General features: G+C 44.4%; 1 protein-coding gene across 1 annotated transcript in view; it reads right to left on the bottom strand.

Annotated features, from left to right (window-relative positions):
- Wdr27 (WD repeat domain 27) overlaps positions 1–15,647 on the bottom strand; it is a 90,981-nt gene that overhangs the window by 53,875 nt on the left and 21,459 nt on the right. The window contains exons 6-17 of the mRNA XM_038338438.1: positions 15,193–15,244; positions 13,604–13,674; positions 12,793–12,913; positions 11,687–11,808; positions 11,153–11,157; positions 8,777–8,880; positions 7,575–7,642; positions 7,232–7,353; positions 6,784–6,866; positions 4,905–4,983; positions 3,354–3,431; positions 358–455 (exon numbers count right to left, since the gene is read on the bottom strand). Coding sequence (XP_038194366.1) covers positions 358–455; positions 3,354–3,431; positions 4,905–4,983; positions 6,784–6,866; positions 7,232–7,353; positions 7,575–7,642; positions 8,777–8,880; positions 11,153–11,157; positions 11,687–11,808; positions 12,793–12,913; positions 13,604–13,674; positions 15,193–15,244 — 1,003 coding nt within the window. The remainder of the gene's footprint in view (positions 1–357; positions 456–3,353; positions 3,432–4,904; positions 4,984–6,783; positions 6,867–7,231; positions 7,354–7,574; positions 7,643–8,776; positions 8,881–11,152; positions 11,158–11,686; positions 11,809–12,792; positions 12,914–13,603; positions 13,675–15,192; positions 15,245–15,647) is intronic.

The following is a 15,647-nucleotide window of genomic DNA, read 5'->3' as shown; positions in this document are numbered from 1 at the left end:
ACTTGCTCTTCACTGTTGCTGAGTTCATCTATCCTGCTGCTGAGGCATTCCTTCACTGCTGTTAGAACCTACTTCTCCAGGATTCCAACACAGCCTGAAGACCAGCTGAGACATCCAGATTCAAGGACTGAACAACTACTGAATTCTTGGCATTTCAATCAGGAAACAGACATTGTTGGACTAGCTGGACTACAGTCTGCAGGTCACTCAAATCCCATTTCTATTTTTATTCTTATGTGGTGTGTTCCTCTAAAGAATCCTGACCAATACAACCAAGATCTTCAAACACAAATTTACCCCACAACAGTGGGCAGAATACAGCTGCAGGTACAAAGGGCAAATGGTTCCAAGGCTTACCTGAGTACTGCAGACAGCTCACAGCAACAGGCTCCTGGGCCACCGCAACCTGCCTGCTGAGATTTCTGGGTAGGAAATTCTCCAAAGAGTATTCCTTACTTTAAGGAAGGTCATAGTAAAAACCAAGAGATAAGTTCAAGGGAGATTAAAAATAAACTAGAAATTAAGTATATTTCGCTCTACTTAGATATATCATTTTATATGATTAAAGCTGAAAATTTATATACAATCTTATAGTCACAATCATGAACAACTCTTTGAAACTGATTTATATTGTATATTGTCAAAAACATATCTTTGTGGGTTTATGTGTAGTATGAACATGTGCAGGTACACAGGTGTGAGTGCAAGAACACATGTGTGCAGGTGCATAAGGAGACCAGAGGTCAACCGCAGATGTCATTCTTCAAGCTTTAATGTGGGTGCTAAGGATTCAAATACAGACCCTTCTTTTTGCATAGCAAGCACTTGTAGCCATGAAGCTGTCTTCCAAGCCCCTAGTTTCATACATCTATGGGTTGGTATTATAATACTAACTACAGTCGTGGCTTGATAAATCCATAAGTGGAAAATACCCTAAGCCAGAAATGCACTTTGCAACCCTAACTAGAGACATGCAGGGCTCCGCGGAGCAGAACTCACAAGGCTCTCAGCAGTCTGTGAAGTAAGGACTCACTGAACCATGAAGGCCCATTTTCCTCAACCAGCATGTTGATCCGGGCATCCTCTCCCTTCTAGGTTCCCACACTGTGAAGGGGACATGAGCTTGCCTGTCTACATGGTTATGGCAGAATCAGTCACCTCAGAGGGGTCTATCTGGTTGCCTGGATGCTATTCTGAAGGCCGGGCTATTGGTTTATACATTCATGTTGAGTAGGAGCTGGTGATGCTGGCTTTCCTCCAGGAAATGAGCATTGCTCTTCCTTCTCCACACCTATCGGCATCTGGAAACTGCTTCATGGGGAGATTCCATTCTTAAACCTCAGGGCCCTTCCAGAGCCATGCCTTCTTGCTTCCTCTCCCCACAAGAGTCAAAACTGTACAAGAAGTGGCTTGCTCAGTGTATAAAAGAAGAAGAAAACAGCCCAGTGGGTGAGCAGGGCTCCTTATAGGAGAAAAATGCCATGAAGAGCACGGGGTTCAGGTCACTCTCGGGGTTCAGGTCACTCCATGGGATCAGACACCTCTGCTATGGCGTCTGGTCACCTACTGATGAGGAAACTAGTGGAAATTGACAGGAAAAGTAAAAGGACAAATAATGTTTAAGAAAAATGCCAATAAAAGCATGGCTCAAATCACACCCTGAATATTAAACACCCTGAAGAAGGCTCCCCAAAGGAATTCAATGACCAGTAAGTAAGTGCATAGAGACCCAGTGTCCCGACGACTTGATGAGAGTTAGAGTGTCACCACACCCAAGACCACTATCCAAAAACACAAAAAATAAATAACAAATACTGGCCAGGATGTGAAGGCAGAGAAGCCCTTGACCCAATGTTGAGGAGATGTGAATTACAACAGCTGCCACGGAACACACTAAGGGAGATGCCTCATAAAACTAAAATGAAAACTATCATATGATCCATCTTACTCCTGAGCGTAGACTCAAAGGAAATAAAATCACTACCAAGGAGACTTCTGCTTGTCAGTGTTCTCTGAGGCACTGTTCATGCAGCTAAGATACCTAGGTTGATCAATATGGGAATGAAAAGAAATGTAGTATATATGCACCGTGAAAAAGTATTCAGACATGGGCTCGGCAGTTGACAACACTTGCCGTCCTTTCAGGACCAGTCTCATCTCTGACACCCACATGAGGTCTCTCACATTGGCCTGTGACTTCAATGGCATGGGTGTGACGCCCTCTGCTGGCCTCTGTGGACACACACATGCATTCACAGACATATACACTAAAAATAAAATAAACCTTATAAAAGGAAATCAGCCATTAAGAAATAACATTCTGGGGGCTGGAGAGATGGCTCAGAGGTTAGGAGCATTGCCTGCTCTTCCAAAGGTCCTGAGTTCAATTCCCGGCAACCACATGGTGGCTCACAACCATCTGTAATGGGGTCTGGTGCCCTCTTCTGGCCTGCAGGCATACACACAGACAGAATATTATATACATAATAAATAAATAAATAAATAAATAAATAAATAAATATTTTTTTAAGAAAAAGAAATAACATTCTGCCATTTGTAGCAAACTGCATGGGAAGTATAAGGTATTAAGATACACCAAATGCAGAACCTCAAATATCATACGTTCTCGCTCATATTTGTAAGCTTTAAATTTTTTTTAAAGTTGACCTGGACATAGACTAGTGATGATTCTAGAGATGGGGAAAGTGATACAGTGAGAGTCATAGATGAAAGGAGGCCGGTCTCGTCAAGAAGCACCACATGTGTGTTAAAGCATCACGCTAAGCCCCAGCTTAGCATGATCCAAGTCAATCACAAGCACTCATGTTCCAGTAAGCATTTCTGTAAAAACAGTCACTGTTCAAACATAGGTGTGGGATATGTGAAGATGAGCCTTACATCAAAATATAGCATATGTTCATCATATGTCATATAAGTTCTGCCCAAGGCCCCAACTCTCTTTGTGCATTCAGGCTGTGTTTGCAGCGTGTCCAGGTCAATGGACCAGCCATGAACACTAAGAAGCAACATTGGCTCTGCAACTGCCCCTCTATCACTACGGAGACCTGAAATGCATCTCAGGCGTGGTCAGCCAAAGGACACAATACTCTCCTACAATTACATTTTAGCAAAAACTCACTTTTTCAAAACTAGCACCATAATAAAAAAAAAGCAGAATACCCAAAGGTTTACTAAAATGAGACAACCATATTTTGTTTGAAGGATACATGTCAGTGATATATTTGTACTCATTTTATGCATATATAGTCATATTTCTGTTTAAAAATCAAGAGCATTTTAAGAGTGTTTCTAAGTTGTTCAGATTTATTTAACACACACACTCAATTACGTACCACTTGCGATTGCTCTTGCATTTGGAAGTTCTTTTGTTATTACGCTTGATGTTGGTCTTAGGGGAAAACATAGTCCCACTGGAAGGAAACCACATACACATATGCATATATCACTCTCAAAAATTAGCATTCTAAATTTCTTAAGATATTTACATTTATAAGGAAAAATTAAACATGTACAAACTTACATAATTTTTCTCAGCTGCCTTATGTTCTTGAATCCAAGAACAATCACTTATCCTGACTCCGAGATGCCACCAATACTACACCTCCTCTTCAGGAACCCTATCTAATGCTTCTCAGCTCAAAGTTCCAGGGCAGCATCAGGACCACCACAGCCTCCACGTCATCCAGTGTGGAGCCTCTGAATCCACTCTTAACCTCACAGATTAAAATGCTGCTTTGTTCTTCTACTGTATGAATTTCCAATCCACCCAATCCATCCATCTGCCATCATTTATCCAAAGGTATCTTCTCTGGGCCACATTGTCATCTGTGAAGTTCATGTTCAAAACTACACTTATACAAACAAATTTTAAAACTTAACACACAAAAATCTCATATTGTTTTCTGCTGGCTGCAGTCGTAGCTATCCTGGAGCTTATGTGGCCAGTGGGCCACAGCTGGGACACATCTGTGACTAACTCACCCTTCTCTATTCGCCTTTCCCTCCGTCTACCCATCTCTCGACCCATTCATCCCTCCTTTTAACTGCCTGCCATCTGCTCATCGGTGTCACAACTGAGAGTTTAAGGAGCCACGTGCTGCCCCAAGCACAGGTCTACACAACAGACAGGTAAACAGCACCACAGTTCTTGCCATTGGGGATAGAAAAGGCATGCATGGTACAATACTGAGGGCTGAGGGCACTAGAGCTGCAGTCACACAGGATGGCCGAGGTCAGAGCCATTGGGGATAGAAAAGGCATGCATGGTACGATACTGAGGGCTGAGGGCGCTAGAGCTGCAGTCACACAGGATGGCCGAGGTCAGAGGCCTTGGAGAGGCCTGAGTGGGGTCTCAAGGCTGAGGTGAGTGGGTGGGCAAGGTTGAAGGTAAGAACACAAACTGGGAGATGGCAGAGACCAAGACTCTGTCATGTGCTCTAAGTGCATGGGGGGGGGGGAGAGAAAGAGAGAGAGAGAGAGAGAGAGAGAGAGAGAGAGAGAGAGAGAGAGAGAGAGAGAGGAGGCCATAAATTTCAGAGAGAAGGTGGGCTGTTTAGTCAGGTTATGATGAGGTCATGCATCACCTTTATCCACTTTTCCACCCTCCCAGCTTCTCACTCACTACAACCAACTTTATGATTTGACAGTAGCACAAGAAGCTGAGCTGAGATCAACAGCCAGTGGGCATTTAACAAAAGTTGGCTATTCGGCTGCTACCCTTATGGTGACTGTGTACTCTGGGGTCTAGCTCACATTTTCATCCTGCTTAGGTCCCTGTGCGCCCTGTCCACAGTGGAAACCTCCGAGACACTGAACCCCATCTCAATGGTGTTCTTGCAGTCAGTTCTGCCACTGACACAAGAGACAGGATGGTTGGTACTTACTGCGGTGCCGATGTATAACCAGATGACCTGATTTTATTGTGGAAAACCAGGGGCCGGTCCTCTATGACACTCCTCACAGCTATATGACAGGATACAAAAGCAGCAGCAAACATTTAACATCACAATTTCGCTGTCCCAGAAGAAAGAACCCAGACTCCCAAAACCAGGAAGATTCTAAAAAATGACCTTCTGACCTAAAGAAATGCAGGGGTTCCATACAGAAGCCAAAGAGAAAACAGGCAAAAATTCATCAGAGAGACGAAATGTACAAGAAAACAATGGAAACCGTACTACACCGTACTACGAGTAACACCGTACATTTATTTTCTTTATCGTTTCTGTTTGTTTGCTTGTTTTTGAGATAGAAATTCTCTGTGTTACAGTCCTGGCTGTCCTGGAAGTCGCTTTGTACACTAGGCTGGCCTTGAACTCACAAGAGATTCAAATGCCTCTACTTCCCAAGTGCTAGAATTAAAGGCATGTGCCACCATGCCCAGCTAACAGCATATATTTCAAGTGTATTTGGACTACAGGCCAGTACAGGGTCCCTGCTCGAAGAACACACAGAAATGGACAACACACAGACTCAGCCTGACAGGAATTCCACTGAGGGGACTACCAGGTAGAACCACAGTGCAAACAGGGGCAGGCTGTCTGCCTCGCAAATCAAATTCAAGGGTTTAACGGCTTACTCCTCAGAATGGGGTGCATGCTCCAGACGATAGGGGCCCTAGAAACACAAGGGAGGTTTAGTGACTCATCTAATCCGGTCTGGAAATCTGGAAGAGGTCAAGCCAGTAGCCTGGGGGTAAAAGGCAAGAAACATATAGATGTGGCGTATATACAGAATGAATCAATGGATCTGACTGGGAGGGGCCTAATCTTCTTAACTAAGTCAATCAAGAGACTTTAAGGGACTGTGAGTTTACATTGGAAAATGAAGGAAAACAAGGGAGCATCAGTCAGCAATGATTCCTACCATATAGAAAACTGGGACACAATGAATTCTGCCTTCTTAACATGGAAGCTAATTTTAAACTATATTTTGAAAAAAAAATCAACATTAGGACTATTTGGCTATAGCTTACAACGAACCAATCAAAACCTATTTTTTTCAACAGTCAATAATGTTTTATTATGGCCTTGCTAATACAAGAAACTATTTCTAGTTGTGACAAGATGCGATTCTGGCTGGATGTCTCAGAAACACACACTGAAGTGTGCATGGTATGATAACATCCTGTACAACTACTCAGGGTCCAGCACAGGCGCCACCGCAAGTCCCCCAAGGAACCACATCAGAATTGAGACAGACCCTTGAGTTCCTGTGAATTATGCCCAACTCAGGGGGAAGGTGTGGAATCGAAGACAATGTGCAATAAATCTGAGAGACATAGAAGCCGCAGTGGATTTAATGTAAGTGAAGACTGCTCATTTGTGTTCCGGCCACCCAGACCTGAACAGTCACAGAGAAACTCTATTAACAACACTGCTTGATCAATGACTCAGGCATATTTCTAGCTAACTCTTACATCTTAAATTAACCCATTTCTATTCATCTATGTATCACCACAAGGCTATGGCTTACCGGTAAGAATCCAGCATCTTTCTCCTTCAGCAGCTACATGGCGTCTCCTGGACTCTGCTTTCTCTCTCTCTCTATCTCTGTCTCTGTTCTGATTTCCCACCTGGCTTTACTCTGCTCAGCCATTAGCCCAAACCGCTTCATTAATCAACCAATAAAAGCAACACATATACAGAAGGACATCCCACATTGATTTATCTTTCAGCAAATTCAAGTCCCAAAGTGCTGCAGCAATGCTGACTGCGAGGGGGGATGGCTACAACGCACGTGAGTCTCAGACTGTGCTGTACTAACCATGTCGTTTGCTATTAGCAGGCTTAGGAAGGCTTTTCTTAACAACTCCAAAATACAGTGGAGAGGTTGGTTGGGCACAGGAGCTAGAATAAGAGCAGTCACGGGTGAGAGCAAACAGTGAGATGATGGAACTGTTTCAATGCAACATACATTTTTAAGAACAATGTAAGATTAGTTCATTCAAATGTAGATTTACAATATTTGGAAATTAAAACTACCAAGGCTCTTATCGTTATGAGAAAAATATTGATGTGCTTTAATGAAAGTGCTATTTTATAATTTATATTCTACTTTAAAATAAACTGGCATTTTATGTTAAACTATGAGTCATTTTGGTTTGAGTAAAATAAAAGCCATGGCATAAAACATTAGTCCTTTCAGAGAGCACTGGTCTGCTGGGAGTCTCCAGTGTTCACCAGTATTTCTTCACATGGGAGAAAGACAGTACCTTGGCAGCACGGAAAGCGTTCCCCCAGCACCGGGGCACCGCTGGGAGCGCAGCAGAGCAGCCAGGCTGACTTCCAACACGGCAATCTTGTTTCCGAACATGGATGAAAGCATGCACAATGCCTGTGGGACACGTAGGAGGTGAGCAGCATGGCTGGGCCGGGGCCTGCGGGTGCACCCCAACTCTTTCACAGTGAGATCTGCTTCCCATTCACAAACAGGGGATCCACGCGCGGTAAGTCATAATCTCACATAGGAGACACCACCAAGACTGTGGCTACGATAAGGAGGTGCACGCCCGAGCGCAGGACAGAACTGCCCACCACACAAGCCCCACCACTCACCTTGGGGCTCATGGCCTTACTCGCCACTGCACAGGACCCAGCGACTTGGACACTCAGGCTCTGAAATTCTTGATTTTCATCAAAATAAACATTTGAGAGGTTGATAAATGAAGATAAATAGCTGACTCATTTGTTCAGCCTAGCGACAACTACCACAATTAGTGTTCATGTACTGTAAGGTGTGTGCCTGGACAGAGGCCCACAGTTGGGGATACAAGGTGGAAGGAATCCAGACACAGGCCAGAGCACAGCGTGCATGGAGTGAGGCTTTGAATGACAGGGACACTGAACCTCGGGGACCAGAAGCAAAGACAGCCCGGGGGGGGGGGGGGGAATTTTGTGCTGAACATACATTTACCCAGCGAGGTATGGAGAAGCAGGAGATCAGAGTACCTAACGAGAGCGGGGTATTATGGAAAACAGAACTGTGGGAAAGGACCAAGCAGCAACCCTGCTCACCACCAACAGCAGGCAAGCCCCAGAATCTAAAGAACAGACACAACAGAGCTGAGGCACACAGGAGCCTAGGGCTTCTGGGCAGGAGGAAGTGTGGGTGCACATGGGGAAGTCTTTGTCCCAGGGCTAGAGAGGACATCTCCTCCTGTAGTTGTCTAGACCAACGCCAGTGTCCAGAGTGAACTGCCAGTACTGACAGAAGAACCCGTAGGAGCCTGTGGTCCATGCCTGATGCATGCAGGTGTCTAGGAGCCTGTGGTCCATGCCTGATGCATGCAGGTGTCTAGGAGCCTGTGGTCCATGCCTGATGCATGCAGGTATCTAGGAGCCTGTGGTCCATGCCTGATGCATGCAGGTATCTAGGAGCCTGTGGTCCATGCCTGATGCATGCATCCATCTATGAGCCTGATACACTGGGGTGGGGGGAGAGCCTCATGGTTCCCAACACAAAGATGGGGGGAGAGTGAATGAAGGGGGGCCCCACACAGCCCTGACATACCAGGACAGAAGCCTGAGAGGCATGCTTGAGAGATGGAATTGCTGAACTGAAGCTCTGTCCTTCAGATTCTGCAGCATGGAACTTAGTGACAGTCTGAGCAGGTAGCCATGTGTGGTCACTGATAAACTTATCCTCAAATTCAAATGCTCAGACTTTCTACCCTAAATTTTTACTCCCCGTCAATCTTTTTTAAGAAAATGAAGTTATAAGAGACTAACATCAAAGATTACTGAGTTCAAGATCTCACCCTTAAAATGTAAAGCAGCTTCTAATTCAACGCTTGCCGGGTTAAATACGAATAAAGCTGTTGAGCTTCCAATCCACAGACATTTGGTGCACTCAGAGGAAAAACTAATCTTAGAAACAAACAGACTTCCTTCAGGTTAGTGCCACAGCATCCCCCAGCATCCCTGTTCCTCCATACGGTGAGGACAGACACACATCTGTGTGACAAACACAAACACTGTCTCCAGCTAGTCACACTCGGGCAAGGGTGCTTAGTCTCAAAGCAGCCACCCCTGTCTATTGGACACAAGTATCCCCAAGAGTGAGAGCATGGCCATGGCTCAGTTCTGACAACCGTGGTTTATACCTTCTCCTGAGTTGTCAACAGCAGTTGGTGGCAAAGTTACCCAAAAGCCTGCCGATGTGAGACTAGGCAAGTACTTAGATCCGCGCTGCCAGTGGCCATGTCTGAGGAGCTGCGGGCAGCAATGGAGCTTATGGAACGCAGCCCAGAGGATAACAAGGCTGCTCTGGGTACATCCTGAAGAGGCAAAGCCTGGGAGGACTGTTTCCAGAATGCCCTCTACTTCTGCAGCGCTCCCTCCTGCTTGCTGCTGCCGTGTTCCTGGTGTATTTGGCATGGTGTGATTGCTATATGAAGGAATCCTACTGTATCTTGTGTAGTGTGATTGTTTCCTGGGAAAATCCCACCCCTCACTGGACAGTTTACTTGAAAATCATAATGAAGATGATTTTTCTAAGAGCAATAATGATTAGTTAGACTATGATTTAACTGGATTTTCTAAGTTAGCCTAACAGATTCAGGTGGTTAAGATGGTTGGTAAAGATAATTAGGGAAATGGCTTAGGAATTCTGTAAATTGCTCCAATAAGAGATACGAGAAACATAAAAATAGGCTAGAAGTTAGTTACCCTTTGTTGGAAGTGATATTTGCAGAAGATGGAAAATAAGAACAAGAAAGTTTCATGCATTTAATAGACCCATGAATTCTGCCTGTAGAAAATCAGGCTGATAATCAAATAAATCAGCTATGTCCCCACACTCAAGGAAAGGCCTGAGTTCCTTGGTCATGTACCTTACAGAATTAATCACAGGCCCTGGTATGCACCTTGAAAAAACAAAGTTGTGAAAGGAAATTAAATGACTTATTGTGTGTAGATAAAAATAGATGGTTAGCTGAGCACTCTAAAGTTTCTCTAGAGTAGAACTAAGAAGAGGAATCTGCGATGCTGAAACCGCAAACAGCTGTCCGCCAGAACAAAGGAACTGCTGACATGTACCTGGCCTGCTTAAAACTTTGTTAACCAACTATAAAAGAAGTACTGATTTGGGGTGAAGATGTTATAGTGGGAAAATTAAAACAAAGAAAAATGTTTAATTACTTGTGGGTTTCTAAGAAAGACATGTAACTTGTGATCATAATATAATTTCTTCCTGTGTAAAGATTTTAATTTGTTTTTGGAAAATATATAACTTGTGGTTGTGAGGTTATCTTTTCTTGCATGAAAATTGTTGTCTTAGGAGGAATAAAAGGGATAGAAAAAGTAAGAGAGGTAGAAGAAAAATGTAGAAATGAAATCAGGGAGGATATTAGGAAGAGAACTTCAAGGAAGATGGAGAAGGACAACATAGGGAGGATGGGGGAGGAGAACACAGGGAGGATGAAGAGCATAGGGAGGATGGAGGAGGAGAACGTAGGGAGGATGGAGGAGAACGTAGGGAGGATGGAGGAGAACGTAGGGAGGATGGAGGAGAACGTAGGGAGGATGGAGGAGAACGTAGGGAGGATGGAGGAGAACGTAGGGAAGAGAAAGGAAAACAACAAGGAAGAAGAACAGAAAAGAAAAAGAGCAGAGTAGGAACAGGAAGGAGACAGAAATATAAAATGGCCCTCAGAAAAGTCCCCTGTATGTGTGCAGCTCCACTGACACCACACCTCCTTTCCAGACTCTCTGACCTGCTGAGTGTTGGCCCTTCAGCAGCACAATGTCACCAAGATGCTGCCAGCTCCGTTTGTGAAAATAAAAATAAGCTCAGAGAGGAGCTCTGGTCCACAGTGGCAGAGCTCATGAGAAAGCAAACACGTGTGTTTTTTATCAATAAGCCTCATTCAAACTTGGTCTGCACTAACTGTCCTCTCCCATCTGCACTGTCTGCCCCTTCATCCTACCCCTCCCAACACTCATCAGCTAGAGCCCTCTCACAGAACAGGCAGCAGGCACCCCTCCTCAGACCCACAGGACACAATCCAGCACTTCCCACATCTCCTGACAAATCAAGGTGGACAGGGTTCAGTAGTGTGGCCCTGGCTTTGACTGCAGGAGCTCTCAGTACTCTGAGGGATGACACAACAAGTCCTGTGACTCAGGGCAGGAACCAGCCCTCCTCCAGCCTCTGTTTTGCCAGCATAGCATGGACTAGGAAGGGCCAGGCAGTGAAATAAGCTCTCCTCACTTGCGAGCAATCTCTGCCATCTAGAGCTAAATTTGCAGATGCTAAAGCTGCTGAGCTCTCGCAGGGGAAGAGGCAGGCTCTGAGACAATGCTTCCTTGTGTTCCCAAGAATCTATATTTCTACCATGCTCAGAAATAACTGAGTCAAACTCACTTGGGATCAGTTTTAGCATGGAACACCTGGGAGGAAAGAGAGTGAGCGAAAACTGGTGTGTCACACCCAAGAAAAAGTCCTGCTACAGGGGCTCTATCTGCCTACATCTGCTTAGAAAAGTTATCTCTCAAATAAAACTGGCAAAGTTTACTAAATCTAAGACAAAACATGCAATTTTTGGAACACTTACAATCAGTAACAATAAGAGAGACACAACACTTGTTTCCGTTAGCCATTCATAAATCTGAACTTAGGCCCACTTAAGAAAGTTAGTGACCTTCGGCTTTGGCCCCGTTCATCATACGCACGCTCCATTCTGCGAGTCCGGCAGGCAGAGGTCACAGTGTGCCAGGCTCAGGACAGGGAATGTGGCTTCAGCTTCTTCCCTTTTATCCACTTCATGTGTGGAGTGGTATCGACTGTCTTCTAGGGAACAGAGTTATTATTGATTACCTAACAAAGTTGCTTAGCGGTCAGTTAACAGAAAAGAACAGACGCAAGGATCCTTCAGAAGTACATGTTAACAGGATGAATCATGAATCAAAAAAGCATTTAGACTTTGAGTACTAAGAAAAATAAAGCTAAAAATCTAAAGGGAACCCTATATTGATTCTATAAGAGATGGGAATGGGGAAAGAGACGGCCATTGCAGAGGTTAATGCCACCATTCCTAAAATGGATCTGGGCTGTAGTAAAGAATGAGCAACTGCTTATAAAAAAAAGTGACAAAAATCACGGCTTGATATTTTAAGAGAAAAAGAGGGATAGGACAGTAATTTCTGGCCTAATTTTAAAAATCATCTAAAGCCATACACAAAATATAAACTAAGGGAGGAATGAATGACTATGTGTAGGAACAAATATATAGAGCAGGAGAGTGGCAAGGGAACTAGTACACACACCATAACAGCTCTCAGCCTCGCTGAGAAAAGATGCTGTCACTCCTCCAGTCAGTGCCAGCTCCAACAGGGACCTAGAGCAGCACGAGAGGCATGGAGGAGACAGGTGTGGGCAAACTGGTGCAAGTTTGAACGACAGAGCTGGTGAGGAGCTTAGGGGAGTGGGCAAGGATGTAGAGGCAGAGTCTGAGACCTGGAGGAGGAGATGGGTCAGCATTTGACACAGGAACAATGAAGCAGCAACCTGGGGACAATGCACCAGTTTGCCCAGATGCACCATTCAGATGCTGCAGGGCCTGCCCTCTTGAGTCCCTGCTGTGATGACTACCCAAGGGTTTGTGTTCTCCCATTCTCCACACAATACTCTGTGAGACAGCCTCCAGCCCAGGGCACAGAACCTATGGGGCTCGGTGGTGTCAGAAGTCAGGACCGCCCAGCCTGTCCAACGGAGATCCCAGTGACTCTGAACCCTGCCTCCATGCAGGAGGCCTACAGGGCACAAGGCGCACACCTGGAAGGCTGGACTGCCTGGCCATCACTCTTCGAGTGGACAAAGTCTCACTCTTCTTCCTCAGGTCCACATGTGCCACACAGTGATAGTGGTGTCTCTCCATCAAACTAAATATCCACAGCTACAAAAGCAAAATATGCTCTTTCAAGAATTGATACTTATTGTAAAATCCAGAGGAAAGTGGGGCAGAGCAGATGAGCTGCAGCAGATATGCTCCTGGGTTCTCCTGGACACTTGGGATGCCCTGAATATTGCTTGTAGCCCCTCTCTGAAAGATGTACAGCTTCCAAGCAGGTGCTTACAGAGGGAAGATTGTCCAGAACCTTAGGTCAGACATGGCTGTGATTCACAGAGTCACCTATGGGGTCCCAAGATCACTAACATCTACACAGCACATGCTACAGTCTTTGAGCCATGAGTACTTCTACCATGTTACTGGGCCCTAGCACACACAATAATGGCAGCCGAGCTTATGAAGAAGAAAACAAACTAATAAACTATCTTAGCTTCCGAATGTACAATTTTATCATATTTATATCGAGTGTCTTTATAAAATAAACTTAAAGTGTTTACATTAAATTTTTAAAATAAATATCTTCAGTTTTAAAATCATCTGATGCTAATGGCTGAGCAAGTCATTCTAACTTTTGCTACATTCAGATACTGCATAGCATGGTTAAAACGTGCAGATCAAGGTCAGTGCTGCAGACCCAAGGCCTCCCGACCCCACCCCGGTGCTGAGGTGCACAGGAGGACAAAGTCCGAACACTGCAGGAGACAACACAAAGCAGAGACCTGGCACACGTCTCACCTGGCTATCCGCACTGCCAGTGACCAGCTGTCTGTTTTCTTCACAGATAAGCAAACTCAGGAGAGGGTAAGCTGAGAGGGAACACAGGACATTCAGTAAGGACAGTGCATCTTCTAGTTGACTTAGCACTATTATAAATCTTCATGCCAGGAGGTAAAATTATAAATGAATAGAAATTTGGAAACATTCATGAGCAAGAAAGAAAAAAGGAATGCTGTCCCAAATAAGAATGGTGGGGTATATTGCAGCCAGGATGTAAAATTAAAAAACAAATAAATAGATTCACTTAAAAAAAAAAAAAAAAGAATGGTGGGTATGAGCTCCAGCTGACTGCTGGTGGATCCTGGTTACCCCTTCTCATCTGCCCACACTGAGCAGGTCTAGAGCAACTGTTGGTAGCCGGAAAGAAGGAAGTACAGCTCAGCCAGCATTTTAAACAGGGCAGAGCAGTTCCTGTAGGCTAAAAACAATGAAATCATAGACTTGGCAATAAAAACAGTTAAACAGATACCATACAAAAACAAATAAATAAAAGAACTCCCTAAGATTTAACTGTATTTGGAATGTAGTCTAAAGTATCAAGAATTTGGAACAACTAGATAAACAGAGGTTGGGAAACACTGTATGTCCTAATTAAGCTATAAATGGCATTCGTGGTGAGTCTATAGTACAGTCTGCAATTGTGTTCCTCAATCAAAGTGTTCTACAAGATTATTTTCAGGAAAATACAACAAACTTACAGAAAATGCACTTCATGCCCAAGCTTGACAGAAAACTCCAGGCTGTCAGAACACAATATTCTTTGTGTGGGTAATTGACCTAAAAATGCTCGATCCTGGAAAACTACAACAGTAACTTCAGCAGGACACCAAGCCATCTGTTTTCCTAAGTGGCATTCTCATGAGCCATCTCAAAGGAAGGAAAGGTCCCAACATCGGTCATCCTGCTCTCCCACAACACTGCTGCATACATGGAAGGACATTGGAAGAACCCCAGAATCAACCCATGAGATGCAGGGAGGAAACACGGGGACCCAAGTGGAACATTCCCCTGGCTCACACACAACGCCCCAGGTCCCCGGAGAGGCCACAGAAATTGGTCACTCCTCTGTATAAGGTGTTAGTTCCATTGCCCACAAAAAAGACAGTTTGATGAAAGAAACAATTATCCTAGAATTCATAGGATGGACGAAAGCATCCAAGCTAACCAATGACTTGCATGCTGCCCAGTCCTCTAGTCACTGGTGAGAGAGGTGTGCCTCCAAACTCTGCCAGCTCTGGGCCTCTCCACAGGACATCAGGGACCCTATCTTAGAGCCAACCTACTCCACACACTTACCTGAGACAGAAGCCCAGACACCAAGTGTGTGTGTGTGTCTGTGTGTGTGTGTGTGTCTGTGTGTGTGTCTGTGTGTGTGTGTCTGTGTGTGTGAAGCTCACCCACTCTGTAAACATGAGTCAGAATTGACGGCTACATACAGACGAGGCTGGTGATTTCAGCTGTCATACCTCTACTCTGGGGTGACAGTCACACTAGGACAGTTTGTTCACACAGCCTACTTGGCTAGAACTTAAGAGTCTTTGATTTACCTGTTAAAATGGATGAGTTGTATATCGAGGATCCCACACAATAGTCCCAGACCTTTAAATGAAAGACACTTTTTAAGAGACATAAAACGATGTTAATATTGCTAAACCATAGACTAAATTTTAAACAATTAAAAATTAATCTGTATAAATAATAATTAAAGAATTAAAATTCACATAGTGGATGAATCACTGCACTATTAAAACCCAAGACTTCAGAAAACATCCTAACTCCAAAGACGACCACCTATGGATTTGGGAGGACTGAAGACACACCTAAGAAACAGCAAACATCACATGTACTCACTCATAAGTGGCTTTTAGACATAAAGCAAAGAAAACCAGCCTACGATTCACAACCCCAGAGAACCTAGACAACAAAGAGGACACTAAGAGAGACATACATGGATCTAATCTACATGGGAAGTAGAAAAAGACAAGATCTCCTGAGTAAACTG

This window comes from Arvicola amphibius, chromosome 8 (assembly GCF_903992535.2).
Source record: "Arvicola amphibius chromosome 8, mArvAmp1.2, whole genome shotgun sequence".
NCBI lineage: Eukaryota > Metazoa > Chordata > Mammalia > Rodentia > Cricetidae > Arvicola > Arvicola amphibius.
The sequence above is the reverse complement of the archived record's forward strand: the minus strand, read 5'-3'. Positions and strand labels throughout refer to the sequence as shown.